This window comes from Eptatretus burgeri, chromosome 3 (assembly GCF_056783735.1).
Source record: "Eptatretus burgeri isolate ZD-2024b chromosome 3, Ebu_testis_v1, whole genome shotgun sequence".
Taxonomy (NCBI): domain Eukaryota; kingdom Metazoa; phylum Chordata; class Myxini; order Myxiniformes; family Myxinidae; genus Eptatretus; species Eptatretus burgeri.
This window is the reverse complement of record NC_140963.1, coordinates 23995357-24014800: the sequence shown is the minus strand read 5'-3', so window position 1 is coordinate 24014800 and position 19444 is coordinate 23995357. Positions and strand designations below refer to the sequence as shown.

General features: G+C 45.5%; 2 protein-coding genes across 3 annotated transcripts in view; one reads left to right on the top strand and one right to left on the bottom strand.

Moving 5' to 3' along the window:
- LOC147029560 (SWI/SNF-related matrix-associated actin-dependent regulator of chromatin subfamily E member 1-like) overlaps positions 1-15319 on the bottom strand; it is a 60055-nt gene extending 44736 nt beyond the window's left edge. For both annotated transcript variants that reach the window (XM_085872712.1, XM_085872713.1), the window contains exon 1: positions 15045-15319. In XM_085872712.1, the coding sequence (XP_085728838.1) occupies positions 15045-15051 (7 nt within the window). In that variant the 5' untranslated portion in view covers positions 15052-15319. The remainder of the gene's footprint in view (positions 1-15044) is intronic.
- TOPBP1 (DNA topoisomerase II binding protein 1) overlaps positions 15025-19444 on the top strand; it is a 252201-nt gene continuing 247781 nt past the window's right edge. The window contains exon 1 of the mRNA XM_085872708.1: positions 15025-15162. The gene's annotated coding sequence lies outside the window, so the exon portion shown is untranslated. The remainder of the gene's footprint in view (positions 15163-19444) is intronic.

Sequence of the window (19444 nt, the reverse complement as noted above, 5' to 3'; positions counted from 1 at the left end):
TAGCGTGTTACCGCCCACCCAAATATTGAACGCTTTGCTAGGATTGAACAGATGGCATACAATGTTTTTCGTCCGTATCTTGAAATTTACGAGGAGAAAAAGAAACAAACAATTCAGACAAATCTCACCACGTTGACGAAAAAAAACAACTCCGGCTACCCCGAGCGCTGCCCCAGCTGACAACATCGACGATCCACAGCCAAGCACGAGTGACCAATGACATGTTTTGTATTTTTTGTATGTTTTTGCAAATACAGTATTAAACCATTTCTACTGTAATAGTGCATTGTTTGGCTTGAACAAAGAAAATGTTAATAAAATATGAATTACAGATGATTATTTTATCATTATACAGTATAATATACATACGGTAATTTTTGCATAGGCTGATACAGTAAATAGGCCTGTACACTATAAATAAAGCCAAAAATAAAGGTTGGCCGACTTACGACCAAAATGACTTTCGACCGATCGGTCGGAACCGATCGTGGTCGTAAGTCGACGACTTCCTGTATATATATATATATATATATATATATATATATATATACACATACAGTATCACACAAAAGTGAGTACACCCCTCACAAACATGTAAATAATTCAGTGTAACTTTTTAAGTATCTTGAATGACAGGTAAGAAGTGGTTCAGACACAAGAGAGTATTATATTGCATGGTGGAAAGTGCAGGACACATTATGTGTGGAAAGGTGACACCATCAATACATGCTATCTTATCCTGAAAGGAATCAGCTAATTGTTTCGCTTGTGATCAAGACCGAGGTGGTGGAAAAGGGGTTTCACTCTATTTCAAATTTTATCAATGATAGCCATCAAAGCATTAGTGCAAGAAAGGTTTTCTCAATCAAAGTACAGAAATATTAGACTTTTCCATCAGCAAGTTGTTTGGCTTTTGGTTGTCAAAATCCCTATCCACTTGCATTTGCTGATGAATGTTGAAATCCCCACGGTTTAGAGAAGAGTTTGTGAGTTATCATTGACACCCTGAACAAATCACAAACGCCTGATGACCATAAGAAAAGCAAAGGAACCCCCCAACCACCCCCCCCCCTCCCGAATCTAATCTGTGCTACGAAAATGGCAGAGCACCAGAGAGCAGAGTTATTAGTCTCGCCAAGAAGGGGTGCGAGATTATTGCAGAGTGTGTGTGTGTGTGTGTGTGTGTGTGTGTGTGTGTGTGTGTGTGTGTGTGTGTGTGTGTGTGCGTGCGTGCGTGCGTGCGTGCGTGCGTATTTGACACACTAATCCTATAGTTCTGGTCCGATTCATCCAGACTTGCTACATCGGATGAACATGACCACAATTTGTGCATCGGCATGCTGTTATGTTTGACAGTGATCTTGGGGGATGGGAGTTGGGGGGGATGGGAGTTGGGGGGGGGGGGTGGGATGCAAATTCTTTATGTAAATGTGCATCATGTAGTGCAGCTGCAGGTGGGAGAGGGTATTTCAAGTCCCAATGTAGAGGCCTATGTAATTCCGTGGGCACCAGATGATAATTTTTGGCACCATATATTTTTTCATTCTTATGGATTCTGTGAGTCAGAAAAATCATGGTGCCAATTTTTTTGAGCATTTCAAATATTATTTTCAAGCTGATACGTGAACTACCCCCGAATCGCACTTTTTTCAATGATAACAATTTACCAACTTTTTTTTGTTTCTGGTTTAAACCTGGGCATGTAATATATCAAACTGAGCAGAATTCAGCCTAGAATATGATAATAACATCAATAATGACATTGAACATAAACCATCGTGACATCTGAATTTTTGTTAATTTCAGATGATGTGCAGCCAATATTAAATCAATTACTGCAACGTCACCAAGGTAATTAATTTTTCAAAACATTATGACATGCTCCTGAGAAGCCAGCATTATGACATTATGACATCATTATGACATAACACAGAAGCCAGCAGCACTCCTGACGTTTTTCTTGATCGCCCCAGAACTGACACGTCTATCAGAACAAGTGCTACAGATGGCTGGCATTTCAACTTCCCAAAGAACGAAGCATCATGAAATCTCCAGATCCACCATAAATCGACAAGAACAGAACATCCAGAAGATAAAATCGGTCATGCTTCCCTGCAAGAGGATGGAACCCTGAAGAACTTTGTAACAGATGCAATAATGCCAGAAAACTTTCAAAATATATATATATTTCGTTCAACATCAATTGGTCAGGATTCCTACAACGAATTTGTAGAAGATGGGATTGTCGGCCCTAAGAACCTATGGGACAAAATTAACAAAGTTAAGCTACTCACGTGGACAGATGCAGCAAAGCCTGTGAAGAAAGTGATACCCTCAAAGGTGATTGAGCTGAAGCAAATGAGGTCTCTGTTCGCGAGGTTACTGATAGTTGCAACAACCAGGGATGAATCGGATTTGGAAGTTCTCATTGGCCGCTACAAATTATCTTGCATTCCTCGCTCCATTTTCTCGTCTGACGGTTATCTTCTTCCATGCACGGACAAAAGTAAGCTGATGGCTTCCACACAAAAGTAAGCTGATGGTATGAAGTCAATGATTCCACACAGTTCATTATGCCATTTGAAACGCTTCTTGAGCAACACTAAAAACAAAGACTAACTAATGATATATTTGGCAGAGAAACTTCTTGGCTTGTACAAAGACAGAAAGACATCATTTGTTGTATCAACGAAAAATGGCGCCATATCCAATGGCCTGAATGTTGATCATCTTGACAGCAACCAAGAAGAGGCTGACACGCTACTCATCCTCCATGCCTTGAGTGCTTCCCAAATTGCTTCAAGTATACATGTTATGTCTCCTGATACAGATGTGTTCATTCTTGCTCTACAAAAACTGCCGCTCTTGGGTGATTTATCTATGCTAGTTGGTACAGGTACGAGAAGGCGCTTGGTGAACTTGCAACCTATATATATGAATTCCTTGATGCGAATCATGCTGCTGGTCTCATTGGATTCCACGCTTTCACTGGCAGTGATACCACTGGATGCATCGCAGGCAAAGGCAAGCAAACATGCTGGAAACAATTCAAAAAAGCAAATGGAAACATACACCAGGCATTTGCTCAGCTGGGACAAACAGCTTATCCATCTGCTGAAATGATGGACAGTCTAGAAGAGTTTGTGTGCCTATTGTTCGCTCCAAGACTCAGGATCAAAACAGTCAGAGAGCTACTATACGATGGCACTTGTTCAAGAAAAATCAAGCGGAGGCTGAGAAACTGCCCCCAACAAAGGCATCTCTGAAGGAGCACATTCTCAAGGCTCATTACCAAGCTGTGGTTTGGTTACTGGCAGACACCCCAAATCCGGACTTACCTCCGCCAATTAATTATGGATGGAATGATGAAAATAATCAGTATGTCCCAAGAGTCTCTGACCTCCCACCAGCTCCAACAGCTATTATAGAGTTTGTAAAGTGCGGCTGTGGCAAGAGCCGATGTGCCAGTGGATCCTGCTCTTGCAAGAAGCATTCTTTGGCCTGCACAGAGTTATGTGCTTGTGACGTGAACGTTGACAAATGTGAAAGCACAAATGTCAGACTCAGAGGAAATGATCATTAAGAACAGCATGGATGAAGATGACTTATCTGACACTGCATTACTATGAACTTGATAGTTTTTGTTTCAACAAATATTTTGACCTATTCATTACAGTTGACTACTTAAGTGTATACCATAGAACAGATATACTTTATGTGAACCACTAAACATACCATAAAGCATAAACGGTACATTTCTCTTCTTGATTGGCTTTTAAATAAGAACATTTGCATCTGGATATATGCTCCATTATGGTTGTTATTGCCAGGGAAATTGGCATAGATACCTGTGGACAATAAAAATCAGTATATATATATATATATATATATATATATATATATATATATATATATATATATATATATAGATATATATATATGATATATTTGTGTTACAAATGTCCAGACCTTTAATTTGATATGCTACATGCTTTGCTTTATAACAATATTTGAAATTGGTAGTTGCAACCGAAACAGCGATAATGGTATTTTAGGGGGCCACATTCAAAGCCACCAAAATGTACCCAAAATGCAAAACAAAAATTGGCACCATGATTTTTCTAATTCTCAATGCATCTGTCTGCAATAAAATCCATGGTGCAAAAAATTATCATCCAGTGCCCACGGTATTATAGTTTCATACATGTTCTTCTACACTATCCCCACCCTTTACAGTACAGCATTCCTGTCACATTTTCCAGTGCAGTGAGGTGTTTTGAATTACGCAGCAAGAGGTATCTTGTGGAGGTATTTTGAATTACAAGTTTGAATAAGGATAAGAATATAACCCCCCCCCCCGCCCCCCCAGACCACTCCCATAGGCAACGAGTGCTTCTAGTATGTCGAATAAGTCACAAAATATGTCTAATGTGCATGATCACAAATCAATATCCATCCATCCATCCATCGGGACCATACTCTGTGCAGAGCGTTGGTGTTGCCTAAACAGTCTCCTTGGCTATTGGGCATAATCCGGGACGGGTCACCACTCCGACACAGCGTACCAACGTGCTGGCACTCATTTTGCCAACCTCAGAAGGATGACAGGTCGAGTTAACCCCACCTGGTATTAATCCAACAGCTGAGCAGGATTTGAACTCAGGACCCTTGGATCCCAAGCCCACCACCCTAACCATTAAGCCAACACCAGGCATACAAACCAATATGTGCGTATATTATAATATGTACAGTGCCTATAAAAAGTCTTACACCCCCTTTCAAATTTTTCACCTTTTATTGCCTTATAGCCTGGAATTAAATTGCGTTAAAATCAGACTTTCTCCACCTTTATTTGCACATCGTAACCCACAACTTCCAAGTGTAAAACAAATTCTACATAATTCAGAAAATTAATTTAAAATACAAAACTAGAACGGGCACTCATAGAGCGCATACCTTCACCGCCACTACTTTTTTTGTTCTTGGTATGAGTGTGGGGAACTGGTTTCATATGAATGGTCTTATGACACAAACCACATATGTATAATGTCATGACCCCCCCCCGACTTTCGGGGGCTACGGACTAAACAACAATCAACTCAGGTCGTTTTGGCGAGTCTTCACTCGCAAGCTCGGTGAATACAACGTTTCAACAAGAGAAGGTAATCTCGTTTGATGCTGATTTCATGCAAATCGAATAAGAATTGACTGAGTTATGCCGAAAACCGCATATTTTTCAAGGGCGTGACCCCCCCCCGACATTTTACCCCAACCGGTGACATGTGTTATGACGTCATTGTGTCACAAGATTCGGCATTAAATTCTGAACATTTTGGTGCTGGGTTCATGTAAAGCGGACAAGAATTGACCGCGTTATGACAAAAAATGCATATCTTTCAAGGTTGTGACCCCCCTGACCTCTGACCCCTAACCGGTAACAAGAGTATGGACGTCATTGTGTCATATTGCATATTACAAGATGAGGCATTGAATTCTGAACATTTTGGCATTAGTTGCATGCAAATTGAATAAAAATTGACCGTGTTATTGTAAAAAGACGATTTTTACCTTTTCGTGACCTTGACCTTGACCTTTGACCCGAACAATCCCAAAATCTAATCGAATGCTTCCTGGCTAATAACCAATCATCCCACCATATTTCATGCAATTCGGTTTAATACTTTTTCAGTTATACGAATCACAAGATTACAAATAAATAAATAAATAAATAAATACACGCCGACCAAAACATAACCTTTCGCAGAATGCAAAGGTAACGAGAACATCTTGGTTCACCTGTCCACCAAGTTTAATCAGAATCCATCCACAACTTTTTGAGATATCATGCTACGTATCATTTTTGGCCTGATGTAGTGGTCTCGTAGTCGGATTCGAGTTGTCGGATCCGGATCCGGATCTTCACCAAAATCTTATCACTTTGCCATTGTCACATACACAAACTTCCCACCAAATTTTATCCGGATCTGTCAACAACGTTTTGAGATATCCTGCACACAAACAAACAAACAGACAGACAGAGAGAGGTGAAAACATAACCTCCTTCACACCTTTGGTGGTGGAGGTAATTGGATCAGGTGTAACCAACCACCTTCAAAATCTCACACAAATTTAGTTGGCCTCCACCTGTGTTAAACTGTCGTGATTATGATTATTTCAGAATAAAATCAGCTGTTCCTGTAGGTTTCCTCTGCTGGGCAGTGCATTTCACAACAAAGACTCAACTATGAGAACCAGAAGGAGCTTTCAAAACACCTCCAGGATAAAGTTGTGGAAAGGCACAGATCAGGGGAAGGGTATAAAAAATATTTCAAAGGCCTTGAATATCCCTTGGAGCACAGTCAAGACAACCATTCAGAAGTAGAATGTGTATGGTACCACCAAGACCCTGCCGAGATCAGGCCATCCCTCCAAACTGAATGACCAAGCAAGGAACAGAGATGCCACGAAGAGGCCAATGGCAACTTTGAAAGAGCTACATGCCTTTTTTGGCAAAGACTGGTCACTGTGTGCACGTGACAACCATATACCAAGCACTCCACAAGTCTGGCCTGGACAGTAGGGTGGCAAGAAGGAAGCCAATACTCATAAAAGCCCACCCTGAGTCCCGTTTCAGGTATGCAAAAAACACTCCGGAGATTCTGAAGCCACGTGGCAAAAAGTTTTGTGGGCTGAAGAAACCAAGATGGAACTTTTTGGCCTAAATGCAAAACGTGATGTTTGGCGCAAATCCAACACAGCACCTCACCTAAAGAACACCATACCTACTTGTGAAGCATGGCGGTGGCAGCATCATGTTATGGGGATGTTTCTCAACAGCAGGGACTGGGGGCACTTGTCAGGATATAAGGGAAATGGATTGAGCAAAATACAGAAAAATCCGAGAGGAAACCCTGCTGCCCTCTGCAAAAAAGCTGAAATTGGGACGGAAGTTCACCTTTAAGCATGACAATGACCCGAAGCACACAGCCAAAGCTACACTGGAGTGGCTAAGGAACAAAAAGATAAATGTCCTTGAATGGCCCAGTCAGAGCCCCAACCTATATCCAATCGAAAATCTGTGGCATGACTTGAAGATTGCTGTCCATCAACCCTCCCCACACAACTTGACTGAGGTTGAACAGTTTTGTACAGAAGAATGGGCAAATGTTGCCCAATCAAGGTGTGAAAAGTTGGTAGAGACCAATCCCAACAGACTCACAGCTGTAATTGCTGTCAAAGGTGCTTCCAGCAAGTATTTCCTCAGGGGGGATGGGGGGGGATGGGGGGGGAGTGGTGGACACTTATCCAACCAAGATATTCTAATTTAATATTTTTAATACATTTTCTGAAATTTGTAGAATTTGTTTTTCACTTGGAAGTTGTGAGTTACAATGTGTAAAGGTGGAAAAAGTCTGATTTAAGGCAATTTTATTCCAAGCGATAAGGCAATGAAAGGTGAAAGTTTTGAAAGGGAGTGTAGACTTTCTGTCGACACTGTATAGTGTGTGTGTGTGTGTGTGTGTGTGTGTGTGTGTGTGTGTGTGTGTGTGTGTGTGTGTGTGTGTGTGTGTGTGTGTGTGTGTGTGTGTGTGTGTGTGTGTGTGTGTGTGTGTGTGTGTGTGTGTGTGTGTGTGTGTGTGTGTGTGTGTGTGTGTGTGTGTTGGTCTACATCTATATATTTTCACTTTAAAAATTTCTCTGCAACCAAGCTGTTGATGTGAAACTTCTCTGCAAACTGAGCTGTTGAGCTGTCCAATCGATGTGAAACTTTATACATAAGAAGGACTCCCATGGAGAATATTTTATTGACAACTTTGACATCACAGGTCACATGGTACGGCAGCCATATCAGATTAAAGGAAAAAATTGGATATCTTTTTCTCCGAAACCTCTCAAAGTAAAATAATGAAACTTGGCATCGGTCATCAACTCCCCATGAGGAATATAGGACGATGATATGATCGATGAAGAGGTATTCTAGCCAAAATTGTTTGAATACAAATCCTTATCCGAAAAATATGAAACTTCATATATCTGATCTACCAGCCAATGTGAGTGAGGAATTAAATTTATGACGTCATCAGCATTGTGGTATGGTGGCCATATTGGATTAAAAAAAAAACATTAAAAAACATTTTTCTCCAGAAGCACAAAAAATAAGAAAAAAGATTGAATTGCGAGCATACCCGGTGGGAGTTCATTCGGACAACTCTCAGGTGAGCGATAACACGGAGGACAGATAGTTTTGAAATTTGGTGAGATTTTCATCGCATCAGAAAAAGAAACCAGAACACCTCATATCATCATTTGCGTTTCATATCATATCATCATCATATCTAGTTTCATATCATCACTTGCGACTTAATTTTGTGATGGGCATTGGCCAATGCATTGAATTTGTTTTGTTTTTTTAATAACAATTTAAAGAAAATGGGCCGTTCCTCGGCCTGAAGGGCCGCAATCACACTTTGGGCTCAGTTAATGCCTGTTAATTGCTCAGTTAATGCTCAAAGAGAGAACGCGAGCGGCGCTTTGACCCCATGGGGTAAAAAATGTGAAACATCACATCTAAATCGACAAGCCATGGGGAATATAGTTTGAATTTTTTTTCATATTCATCGACATAATTTAGTCTTAATATGCATGAAACATTATAATTAAATATCCTCATCATCTATCTATAATTCCAGCAATCTGTGTGTGTGTCTGTCTGTCTGTCTGCGACCGCCGTTTCTTGACGACCGCGAGTCCGATCTGATTGAAACTTGCCAGGAATATTGCCGGTGCCCCGCAGATGTGCCTTTTCGAGGTTTGATATCGATTGGACAAGCGGTTCTCAAGTTACGGCCATTTATCTGTCGGCCAATGACAAGACACAGTGCTATGACATCACGAATGACGTCACAATTAATGTTTATTTATTTATTTATTTTTGCACGATCGACGGTCCGATCTGACTGAAACTTGCCAGGAATATTGCCAGGGCCCCGCGGATGTGCTTTTCAAGGTTTGATTTCGATCGGACAAGCGGTTCCCAAGTTACGGCCATTTATCTGTCGACCAATGACAGGACAACACAATTCTTCTTCGTTTGATATGACATCACAATTGACGCTGGGGACCTGAGTATGTTTGCCAAGTTATGGCCATTTATGATACGGTTGGTCCAATCTAATTGAAATAATGCCCCGATCCAGTCGTCGTTTACGCACCTACGGGCCCGTATTAGTATATATAAATTTATGTAAAAGGCACTTCAAATTACCCCAATCCTCAGGGAAAATTATAATATTTTTCAATCTGCCAAGAAAGATTGAACATGGGCGGTATATCAAGCAACATGCCACTGGCTTGACCACTCCCAATTTTTTTTTTTTTTTGCTGTTTAGAAATACTAGTGCATGCCCGTAGGTGCGTGCCCGTACATGCGTGGCCGTACGTTGAAACAAAACAAAAAAACTTTCAAACTGCATGCCAGAAACAACAACCACACAGGCCGTTCCTTCACTCTCACGTGCCCGTATGTGCGTGCCCGTATGTGCATGGCCGTACATGCAAAAAAAAAAAACTTTCAAACCGCGTGCCAGAAACAACAACCACACAGGCCGTTCCTTCGCTCTCGCGTGCCCGTAGGTGCATTCCCGTACATGCGTGGCCGTACGTGCAAACAAAACAAATAAAAAAACTTTCAAACCGCATGCCAGAAACAACAAACACACAGGCCGTTCCTTCGCTCTCACGTGCTCGTACGTGCGTGGCCGTACATGCAAAAAAAATTAAAACTTTCAAACCGCGTGCCAGAAACAACAACCACACAGGCCGTTCCTTCACTCTCGTGTGCCCGTACGTGTGTGGCCGTATGTGCAAAAAAATTTTTTTTTTAACTTTCAAATAACCACACAGGCCGTTCCTTCGCTCTCGTAAACGACGACTGGATTGGGGCATTGTGTTTAAGAAAATCGAGAAAGTACAGAAATCGAGAAAGAAAGAATACAGTAAGTCGATAAATCGAGAAAAAATACAGTACTCGTCACTATCCGGAAGTCCGGAAGTTGAGTCCTCACTATCCGGAAGTTCGCATATCGCAGTTACGATTATTCGCAATTTAGTTTTAATGGACAATTATTCAATTAGCGCCAACGAATTTTGCCTTTTCGCAATGTCATCACAAGGAAAAACACAAAAAGAAGAGGGGGGGGGGGGGGAAACTTACGTGCAAAAATTTTTTTGCTTCCTGCTTCGGAGCATACCAGCTAACTCTGATGTTACCGAAATTTATGCACCGTCTTATATGAAAACTATCATAACTTGGGGCATTGTGTTTATCTAAAAATGCGCATAAGTAATCGAGAAATTATTAGAATACACAAAGTCATCATTATCCGGAAGTCCGTACGTTGTAACCCATAATGGGGAATGCGGTTGAGGTTCTCTTCGCCCATCGGCCATGCCTACGCAGCAACATGTCCTGTAAATTGGTTTGGTAAATAAATGGCCATAACTTGGGAAGCACTTGTCCGATTAATATCAAACCTTGAAAAGGCACATCCTCAGGTCCCCAGCAATATACCTGGCAAGTTTCAATTAGATTGGACCAGTGGTTGTCGAGGAACAGCGGTCACAGACACACACACACACACACACACACACACACACACACACAGATTGCTGGAATTATAGATAGATGGTGATTTTGGAACTTGAGACTACTTGATACATATATCATTCTTTCTCTCTAATAATATGCTGGTTCGTCCATCCGTTTGTGTGTAACATTCCTTCCACCCATTAAAGACATCATCCAGCCACCATGTTGGACTTATGCGAAGAAAAAGACTTATTCGGAGTTGTCATATTCACAATTGCCATGCCCTCACTGGAAGTTTTCCCTTCAGCGTAAAACGACCCATCAGATATTGAAAGGTTGGAGCTAATCGGCATCACGAGCCTTTGTAACGGTATAGGCTTCTTGCTCAGGCCTCTGTTTAGTGCAATTTGAATATATATATATATATATATATATATATATATATATATATATATATATATATATATATATATATATATATATATATATATATATATATATACAATAGATTATATATGCACCAAGGCAGTGAATATGCTTTTGCTTCAAAAGTGGGCTTTTTTATTTTTGGGAGCGACAGAGGTCGCTGTCTGTTTTCAACTATTTTCTCTTTAAAACTCACCCAGGAACCACCCTAGAAAACCCATGTCATTATACGGGTCTTTTCCCGACTCGTTCCATGAATCTCGTGACATTGTGGAAACTAGAGTAATTCGACTGCAACTGCGTGCAGTCGACGGGTATGCCTCTGCTCTCCCGCACAAACACTTGAGTATTGACATATTTGACCCTTGACCTTTATCATATATGGCCCAAAATCTAATCAGTTAATTTCCCTGTCGAACTTTACCTTTGTACCAAGTTTGATGAAATTGTGTCCAATATTTCTTGAGTTCGAGCATAGCCTGGTGTTGGCGCAGTGGTTAGGGGAGCAGCTTGGGATCCAAAAGGTCCTGAGTTCAAGCCCCGTTGAGCCACTGAATTAATACACCAGGGGGTTGACTCAGCCTGTCATCCTTCCGAGGTCGGCGAAATGAGTACCAGTATACTGGGCCGGTGTATGCCCCGGTTAAAATAGGTGTACCATATCCCTGTGTCGTAAGAGGCGACCAGGGTTGTGTCAGGAAGGGCATCCGGCGTAAAACATGTGCCAAATCACTATGCGGATCATACGGATGATCCGCTGTGGCGACCCCCTAACGGGAGCAGCCGGGAGAAGAAGAAGAAGAAGAAGAAGAAGAAGAAGAAGAAGAAGATTTCTTGAGTTAGAGCAGAAACAGTAAAATTTCAGTTTGACCTTGACCTTTATCAGATCTGGCCCAAAATCTAATCATTTAATTGCCCTGTCTTACTTTACTTTACCTTTTCACCAAGTTTGATGAAATTCTACAATTTGCTTCTTGAGTTATCGCATAAACGAAAATCCGGACGGACGGATGGACGGACAACCCAGAAACATAATGCCTCTGGCACCCTTGGTGCGGAGGTATAAAAAAAAAACCAAAAACCTGTCATTATTTACTTAAAAAATTTTAACGATGGTTATAAAGCAGGTCGCCGAGGCAGGTGCTACCATGCTTTGGTGGAATGTTAGAGCCAGCTATGCAACGTGCTGGGTACTCCCTCACATCTGACACCCAAATGGCAGTTCGAGCCCGAGTGATCACCGCACCGGATGCTATCTGCATGCACACTAATTGTCCCAAACCCAATTTGTCCGATCCATGCAGTGTAGGTGTGCGTGTGCGTGTGCGTGATCTTATGTGCGAAATCCAATGAAATATATAATCTTGGGCTATAACTGGGATATATGAGGTTCACAATGACCTCTTCTTCAATGTGAATGCTCGTTGGAGGTAAGGCATGGTGTGATGTGAAGATATTGTCTGGTGAGGCATGGCACAATGTGAATACAGTGCAGTATACAGTGTTATATGGGGAAGGCATGGTATGACATCAGAGTGTGATGATGTTAATGTCGAGATTTGTTTTGTGTTGGTAGAGTAGGGCACGAGTACAACGTGTTGTTAAAGTTTGGAGTGATGTGGATATGTAATGTTCAGAAAATATAGTGGAGTGAAACTCCATTGTAAAAGAATGACAGATCCCTGGATGGGTGTGGAGTGACGGAGTGAAAACTCAGTTGCATTTCCAAAATACGTGCGTCACGTGCTGGGAGACGGGGTCTTCAAAATCGTGTGTGATCCCACTTTTTGCCGTCCCTCGCTGGAAGGGTTACTGCACATTTTATGAAGTCAAAAAAACCATGCATTTTGGTGTTTAACTGCAAACAGAAACTGTGTGCTTACACACTGTATTTCATTTGATACTGAATGTTTACACATAATATATTGCTTTTAATAACACGGAGACACAGGTCGAGACAAACCGCTGCCTTTTCCTTACACAGACACGATAATTAATCCAATTTACTGAGCACTCTGCCATCAAAATAATGGAGCATCACAGGGAAAGAGCAGGTTGGTTTGGGAGAGGGTGAAGGTGAGGGAGGGAGGTAGCAGGAATACAAGTATTAACGAGGGGAAGGTAGTACAGATATGGAGGGGAGGGTAGTACAGATATGGAGGGGAGGGTAGTACAGATATGGAGGGGAGGGTAGTACAGATATGGAGGGGAAGGTAGTACAGATATGGAGGGGAGGGTAGTACAGCTATGGAGGGGAGGGTAGTACAGATATGGAGGGGAGGGTAGTACAGATATGGAGGGGAGGGTAGTACAGATATGGAGGGGAGGGTAGTACAGATATGGAGGGGAAGGTAGTACAGATATGGAGGGGAGGGTAGTACAGATATGGAGGGGAGGGTAGTACAGATATGGAGGGAAGGGTAGTACAGATATGAAGGGGAGGGTAGTACAGATATGAAGGGGAGGGTAGTACAGATATGAAGGAGGGAAGGGTAGTACGGATATGAAGGGGAGGGAAGTACAGATATGAAGGAGGGAAGGGTAGTACGGATGTGAAGGGGAGGGTAGTACAGATATGAAGGAGGGAAGGGTAGTACAGATATGAAGGAGGGAAGGGTAGTACAGATATGAAGGGGAGGGTAGTACAGATATGGAGGAGAGGGGAGTACAGATATGGAGGGGAGGGTAGTACATATATGAAGGGGAGGGTAGTACAGATATGAAGGGGAGGGTAGTACAGATATGAAGGAGGGAAGGGTAGTACGGATATGAAGGGGAGGGAAGTACAGATATGAAGGAGGGAAGGGTAGTACGGATGTGAAGGGGAGGGTAGTACAGATATGAAGGAGGGAAGGGTAGTACAGATATGAAGGAGGGAAGGGTAGTACAGATATGAAGGGGAGGGTAGTACAGATATGGAGGGGAGGGGAGTACAGATATGGAGGGGAGGGTAGTACATATATGAAGGGGATGGTAGTACAGATATGGAGGGGATGTTAGTACAGATATGGAGGGGAGGGTAGTACAGATATGAAGGGGAGGGAAGTACAGATAGGAAGGAGGGAAGGGTAGTAAGGATGGGAAGGGGAGGGTAGTACAGATATGAAGGAGGGAAGGGTAGTACAGATATGAAGGGGAGGGTAGTACAGATATGGAGGGGAGGGGAGTACAGATATGGAGGGGAGGGTAGTACATATATGAAGGGGATGGTAGTACAGATATGGAGGGGATGTTAGTACAGATACAAAGGAGGGAAGTGTAGTACAGATAAGAAGGAGGGAGAGTAGTTCAGATATGAAGGAGGGAAGGGAAGTACAGATATGGAGGGGAGGGTAGTACAGATATGGAGGGGATGGCAGTACAGATACGAAGGGGATGGTAGTACAGATATGGACGGGATGGTAGTACAGATACAAAGGAGGGAAGTGTAGCATGGATAAGAAGGAGGGGAGAGTAGTTCAGATATGAAGGAGGGAAGGGAAGTACGGATATGAAGGGGAGGGTTGTGCAGATATGAAAGAGGGTGATTTAAGATGAATGCAGGAAGAGTTGGTGACACACAAGGGAACAGAAGACGTGGAGCTGTTCGTATCGTTAAGTAGTAATTCCAAGTTTCTTTGTTGGCGATGGGAGAACAAGGTTGACAGTGAAAGTTGTTGTACTTGTTGAACAGAGTTGGCAGGAGTTTGTGCTGCGCCGTTTGTTGGCTCCGTGCCTGCGGTTTGAAGTTTGAGCTCGAGGCACGGAGCCGCGGCTATAACGGAACAGTTCCGTCCGGGCTGCTTCAGAGGGGTACCTACAAATCACCACACACACACACACACACACACACACACACACACACACACACACACACACACACACACACACACACACACACACACACACACACACACACACACACACACACACACACACACACACACACACACACACCTCGACTGTGGCCGCAAGGACGCCTAAACAGAACCCGTGTACGAGCCTCGAGTATGAAACGGTCCGCACTGGGCGTCACCAGCCGCGCACTTACGGGACATGACGAGGTTTCTTCTTTGCTGTCCGGTAAAAGTGAAGGGAGAGTGTTGAGGATGGTGGAGGACAGAGAGAGACGGTGGACTGGTGAACGACGCAGCAGTGCGACACTGTCGGTGGGTAAAACAATGAACGTTCCGCGGTCAATGGGGGAAGCGGGACTGGGTTGGTGGGAGGAGATAGTCGTGGAGAACCGTCGGCTCGGACTCCGTCCGGCCAGGAGTCTTTGTGCTTGTCTGCTTGACTCAGCACACGTGGCGTCCGACGTCAGGCTCCAGATAAACGTTCAATCCCGACTGTCCCCACCTGCCCCGTCCCTCCCCCTTCTCCTAACATGGCAAACATTTTCTACACAAAAGATGTAAATCCATTAATTGTTGACGTCGCGATGTGCGAGTTGAGTTCTCACGAAGTCGTGGATAACCCGTCAGAGGAACAAAAATCCTTTTATTCGTCCCATCGTGAGCAGGCCTTGGAAAGGCGCTCAAATAATGAAGCCTGTAAGGCCTTGGACAGCAAACAGGGCCAGGCAGAGCCGGCCGTGCCTGCGCTTACGTGTCCAAGCGAGGGTCGGCCGTGCTTGCGCTCATGCGTGCGGGCGAGGGTCGGCCGTGCCTGCGCTCATGCGTGCGGGCGAGGGTCGGCCGTGCCTGCGCTCACGCGTCCAGGCGAGGGTCGGCCGTGCCTGCGCTCACGCGTCCAGGCGAGGGTCGGCCGTGCCTGCGCTTACGCGTCCAGGCGAGGGTCGGCCGTGCCTGCGCTCACGCGTCCAGGCGAGGGTCGGCCGTGCCTGCGCTTACGCGTCCAGGCGAGGGTCGGCCGTGCCTGCGCTCACGCGTCCAGGCGAGGATCAGCCGTGCCTGTGCTCACGCATCCAGGCGAGGGTCGGCCGTGCCTGCGCTCATGCATCCAGGCGAGGATCAGCCGTGCCTGTGCTCACGCATCCAGGCGAGGGTCGGACGTGCCTGCGCTCATGCATCCAGGCGAGGATCAGCCGTGCCTGTGCTCACGCGTCCAGGCGAGGGTCGGCCGTGCCTGCGCTCACGCATCCAGGCGAGGATCAGCCGTGCCTGTGCTCACGCATCCAGGCGAGGATCAGCCGTGCCTGCGCTCATGCATCCAGGCGAGGATCAGCCGTGCCTGCGCTCATGCATCCAGGCGAGGATCAGCCGTGCCTGTGCTCACGCATCCAGGCGAGGATCAGCCGTGCCTGTGCTCACGCATCCAGGCGAGGGTCGGCCGTGCCTGCGCTCATGCATCCAGGCGAGGATCAGCCGTGCCTGTGCTCACGCGTCCAGGCGAGGGTCGGCCGTGCCTGCGCTCACGCGTCCAGGCGAGGGTCGGCCGTGCCTGCGCTCACGCGTCCAGGCGAGATAGAGGGGTACCTCACATGTACATTGACTGGGTAGGAAGGAAAACAATTAGTTACAGGTGTCATGATTGAGTCGGTTATGTCTGTGAGAGGATCTCATCAAAAGATGAATGTCCTCTTGATGTTTATTCATTCCTTACCCTCATCCCTCTTCATCCCTAAAGTTTATATTTTTTTTCATTAATAAACTAGAGTGAAGTCAATGGGGATATTGACCTTTTGACCCCACTGGTAGGGCCAGAAATGACTGCTCTTGCACTTTGTTGCCATGTGTTGATCATACATGGCAGATTGACTTGTTATGTGGACCGAGTCCTTTCATTCAAGCTTCTGAGTCTCACTATCTGCCATGATCTTTCCTGGGAAAGCCACATTTCCAACCTGGCCTCCAAAGCCAGTCGCCGACTGGGAATTCTCCATCGTGCAAAGTCCTTCCTCGGCCCAGTGCTCCTGCCTCCCACCTTTTCTCGGCTTAACGGTTCTGTGTAAACCAAGGTATTTCGGATCATTGGCATCTCCCTCGATGAGGCTGAGTCTTTGGGCCTCTCACTCTCTCACTGCACGCAGGTTGGTGGTCTTTCTGTCTTCTACCGTCTCCTCTCCGGTCTCGCCCCCACTGCTCTGTCTGCGATATGTCACCCCCCCCCCCAATATTTCAAGGTCAGCCAGCAACCCCCTTCTGGTGAAACTACCAAAATCACGAAGCACTGCTCACCTTCACTCTTACATTCCTCTTTTACCCTGCCTCGCCTTTGGAATAAACTCCCATACTCTGTTCAATCCCATTCTTCCCTCCAAACCTTCAAAACAGCTGTTCTCCACCACCACTTATCTTCCCCCATCCAAATTCTCTTTCTTTTCTCCCCCGTTAATCCACCCCAAACCCACCTCCTTCAAATTCCCTGTGTTCCTTCCTGAAAGTCCCTGTGGTGTCCATCTTGCGTACCCCGTGTTCTCCACCCCACCCCTCTTCCTTCCACAGATCGAATGTTTCTGTTCCCCATGTTGTTTTTGTCCTTCCCTCTCCCACCCTTCTTGTCTCATGCCCCCTTTGCTGTGCATTGTGTGTTCGCTCACATACAAGCCTTGACAATGTATACAAAAAAAACAAAACACCAACTTTGATGGATTTCCGCCAACCGTTTTGGAGGAGATAGTGTGATGGGCAGATGGACAGACAGACAGATGAAGCCGATTGTAATATCCCCACGTGTTTTTCAAAAAGTGTGGGGGATAAAAACACCCTTGTGATATAGTGAGTGATATTCCTGTGTCTTCCGCACTGTTCTCCCCATTCCTCATTCCCCTCTGAGGTCTTCCTGTTTCTCCCTCCCCCCCCCTCCCCATGAAATTGGATATATGGCAGATTGACTTGTAATTGATTGACCAAGTCGAATTCTGCTGCCACTACCTTTCCAGGGAGCACAAACTGTTCTTTGAATGAAAGACCCTCACCTTACTCCCATCCTCATGCTCCACTTCTTTCCTCTTAGGCACTAGGCAGTGGCCCCTGATCCCATCACTGTCTATTCTGCTGAACAACCATTCTGCATTTACTTTCAAAGTTAATCCTCATGACTGATTAGATACGATACACCGCCCTTGGCTTGAGAAAGCTTGTGGACTACAAGCAATGCATTGCTTGAGGAGAACTCTTTTTTTTCTGGTTGTTAAAAAATGGGGGAGTGGAGTTAACTCGGAATTTGTTCGACCTATTGGTTGGCTGTGCTGTGTAGCTGAACCATATACATACATATATATTGTTGCGAATTCGCGCCCGCCGGCATGCGGACGGCCACGTCACTCGAATGGCGACCGCGTCACCCACCGGACGGACAATTCAGTCGTGACCCTCTGGGAACTATCGCCCGGAGCCAGTCACGGGTGGGCCTTTCGACCTCACCACAATCATGCCAATCGGCCACCCGCGTAGGATAGGGTTGTTTGCCAAACTCGACCTACCAAAGTACCCACGCGGATGGTAAACCGGGCGATCGTACCTCGCCGCAGGTCGACTCCGGACACGAGCCGCTTGGGCGGCCCGTTCCGTACTATCGGGATAACCGAGCGGTGTTATCGTCGACCTCGATGGTTCAGATTATTTACCGGGCATTTTGCACCCACTACGAACCCTTTACGTGAAGCAGGATGGAGGGTCAATAAAGAAAAGACGAAGCGAAATGGGAAAACAGTTCACACAATGCACATTTATTTCCTGGCACACGGAAAGCACACATATACAGCCAAACAGTCAAAATGCACATATAGCAACCAAAACAAAAGCAACAACGACGCAGAGTTACGACCGACTACACGCACACACGGCAACACTTATACAGTTCTACTTCGCAGACGGCGCCAACACACATTTACTCAAAAGCAAAGGAAAGAAGCCACCCTCATAGACAAGGGGGCAGACAGGCCTGTAGGCCAATTGTCTGCGAGACCGGGGGGGTCCTACCCGCGTCCTCGTGACGCGTTGGTGGGCGAGCCGCAGATGTGGCCGCGTGGCTGTGCCCCGACTCCGTGCTCCTTGGCGGGTTTCGTTGGCACGACGTTTGGAGTGGGGTGGGAACGGGGCCCCCTTTTTGCACTATCTCAGCGCGGGGAAAGGGGGAATTGTTGATGCCCTGGGGGAGGGAGATGGCTGGCTGGCTTGGGTCCCGCGACGAGCGATCCCACACCGCGGCCTCGTCGCCGACCGCGGTCCTTCTCGCCTCGGACCCGAGCTCCTTTGCCTCTTCCCGCAACTCTTCTCAGCCGACTCCAGAACCCAACTCGAAGACACAGCGATCACTTCGCCACCCGACTCGACTCACTCTCCACCCGACTCGACTCACTTCGCCAGCCGACTCGACTGACTCTCCACCCGACTCGACTGACTCTCCACCCGACTCGACTCACTTCATTCGCCTTGCGCTCGCCTTCTTATAGGCCGGCAGGAGCAGTTAATATGCAAATATCCGGATCAGGATGACCTCGGGGGCGAAGCCACGCTCGCCCATTGGTCGGAGGAAAGGGGGCGT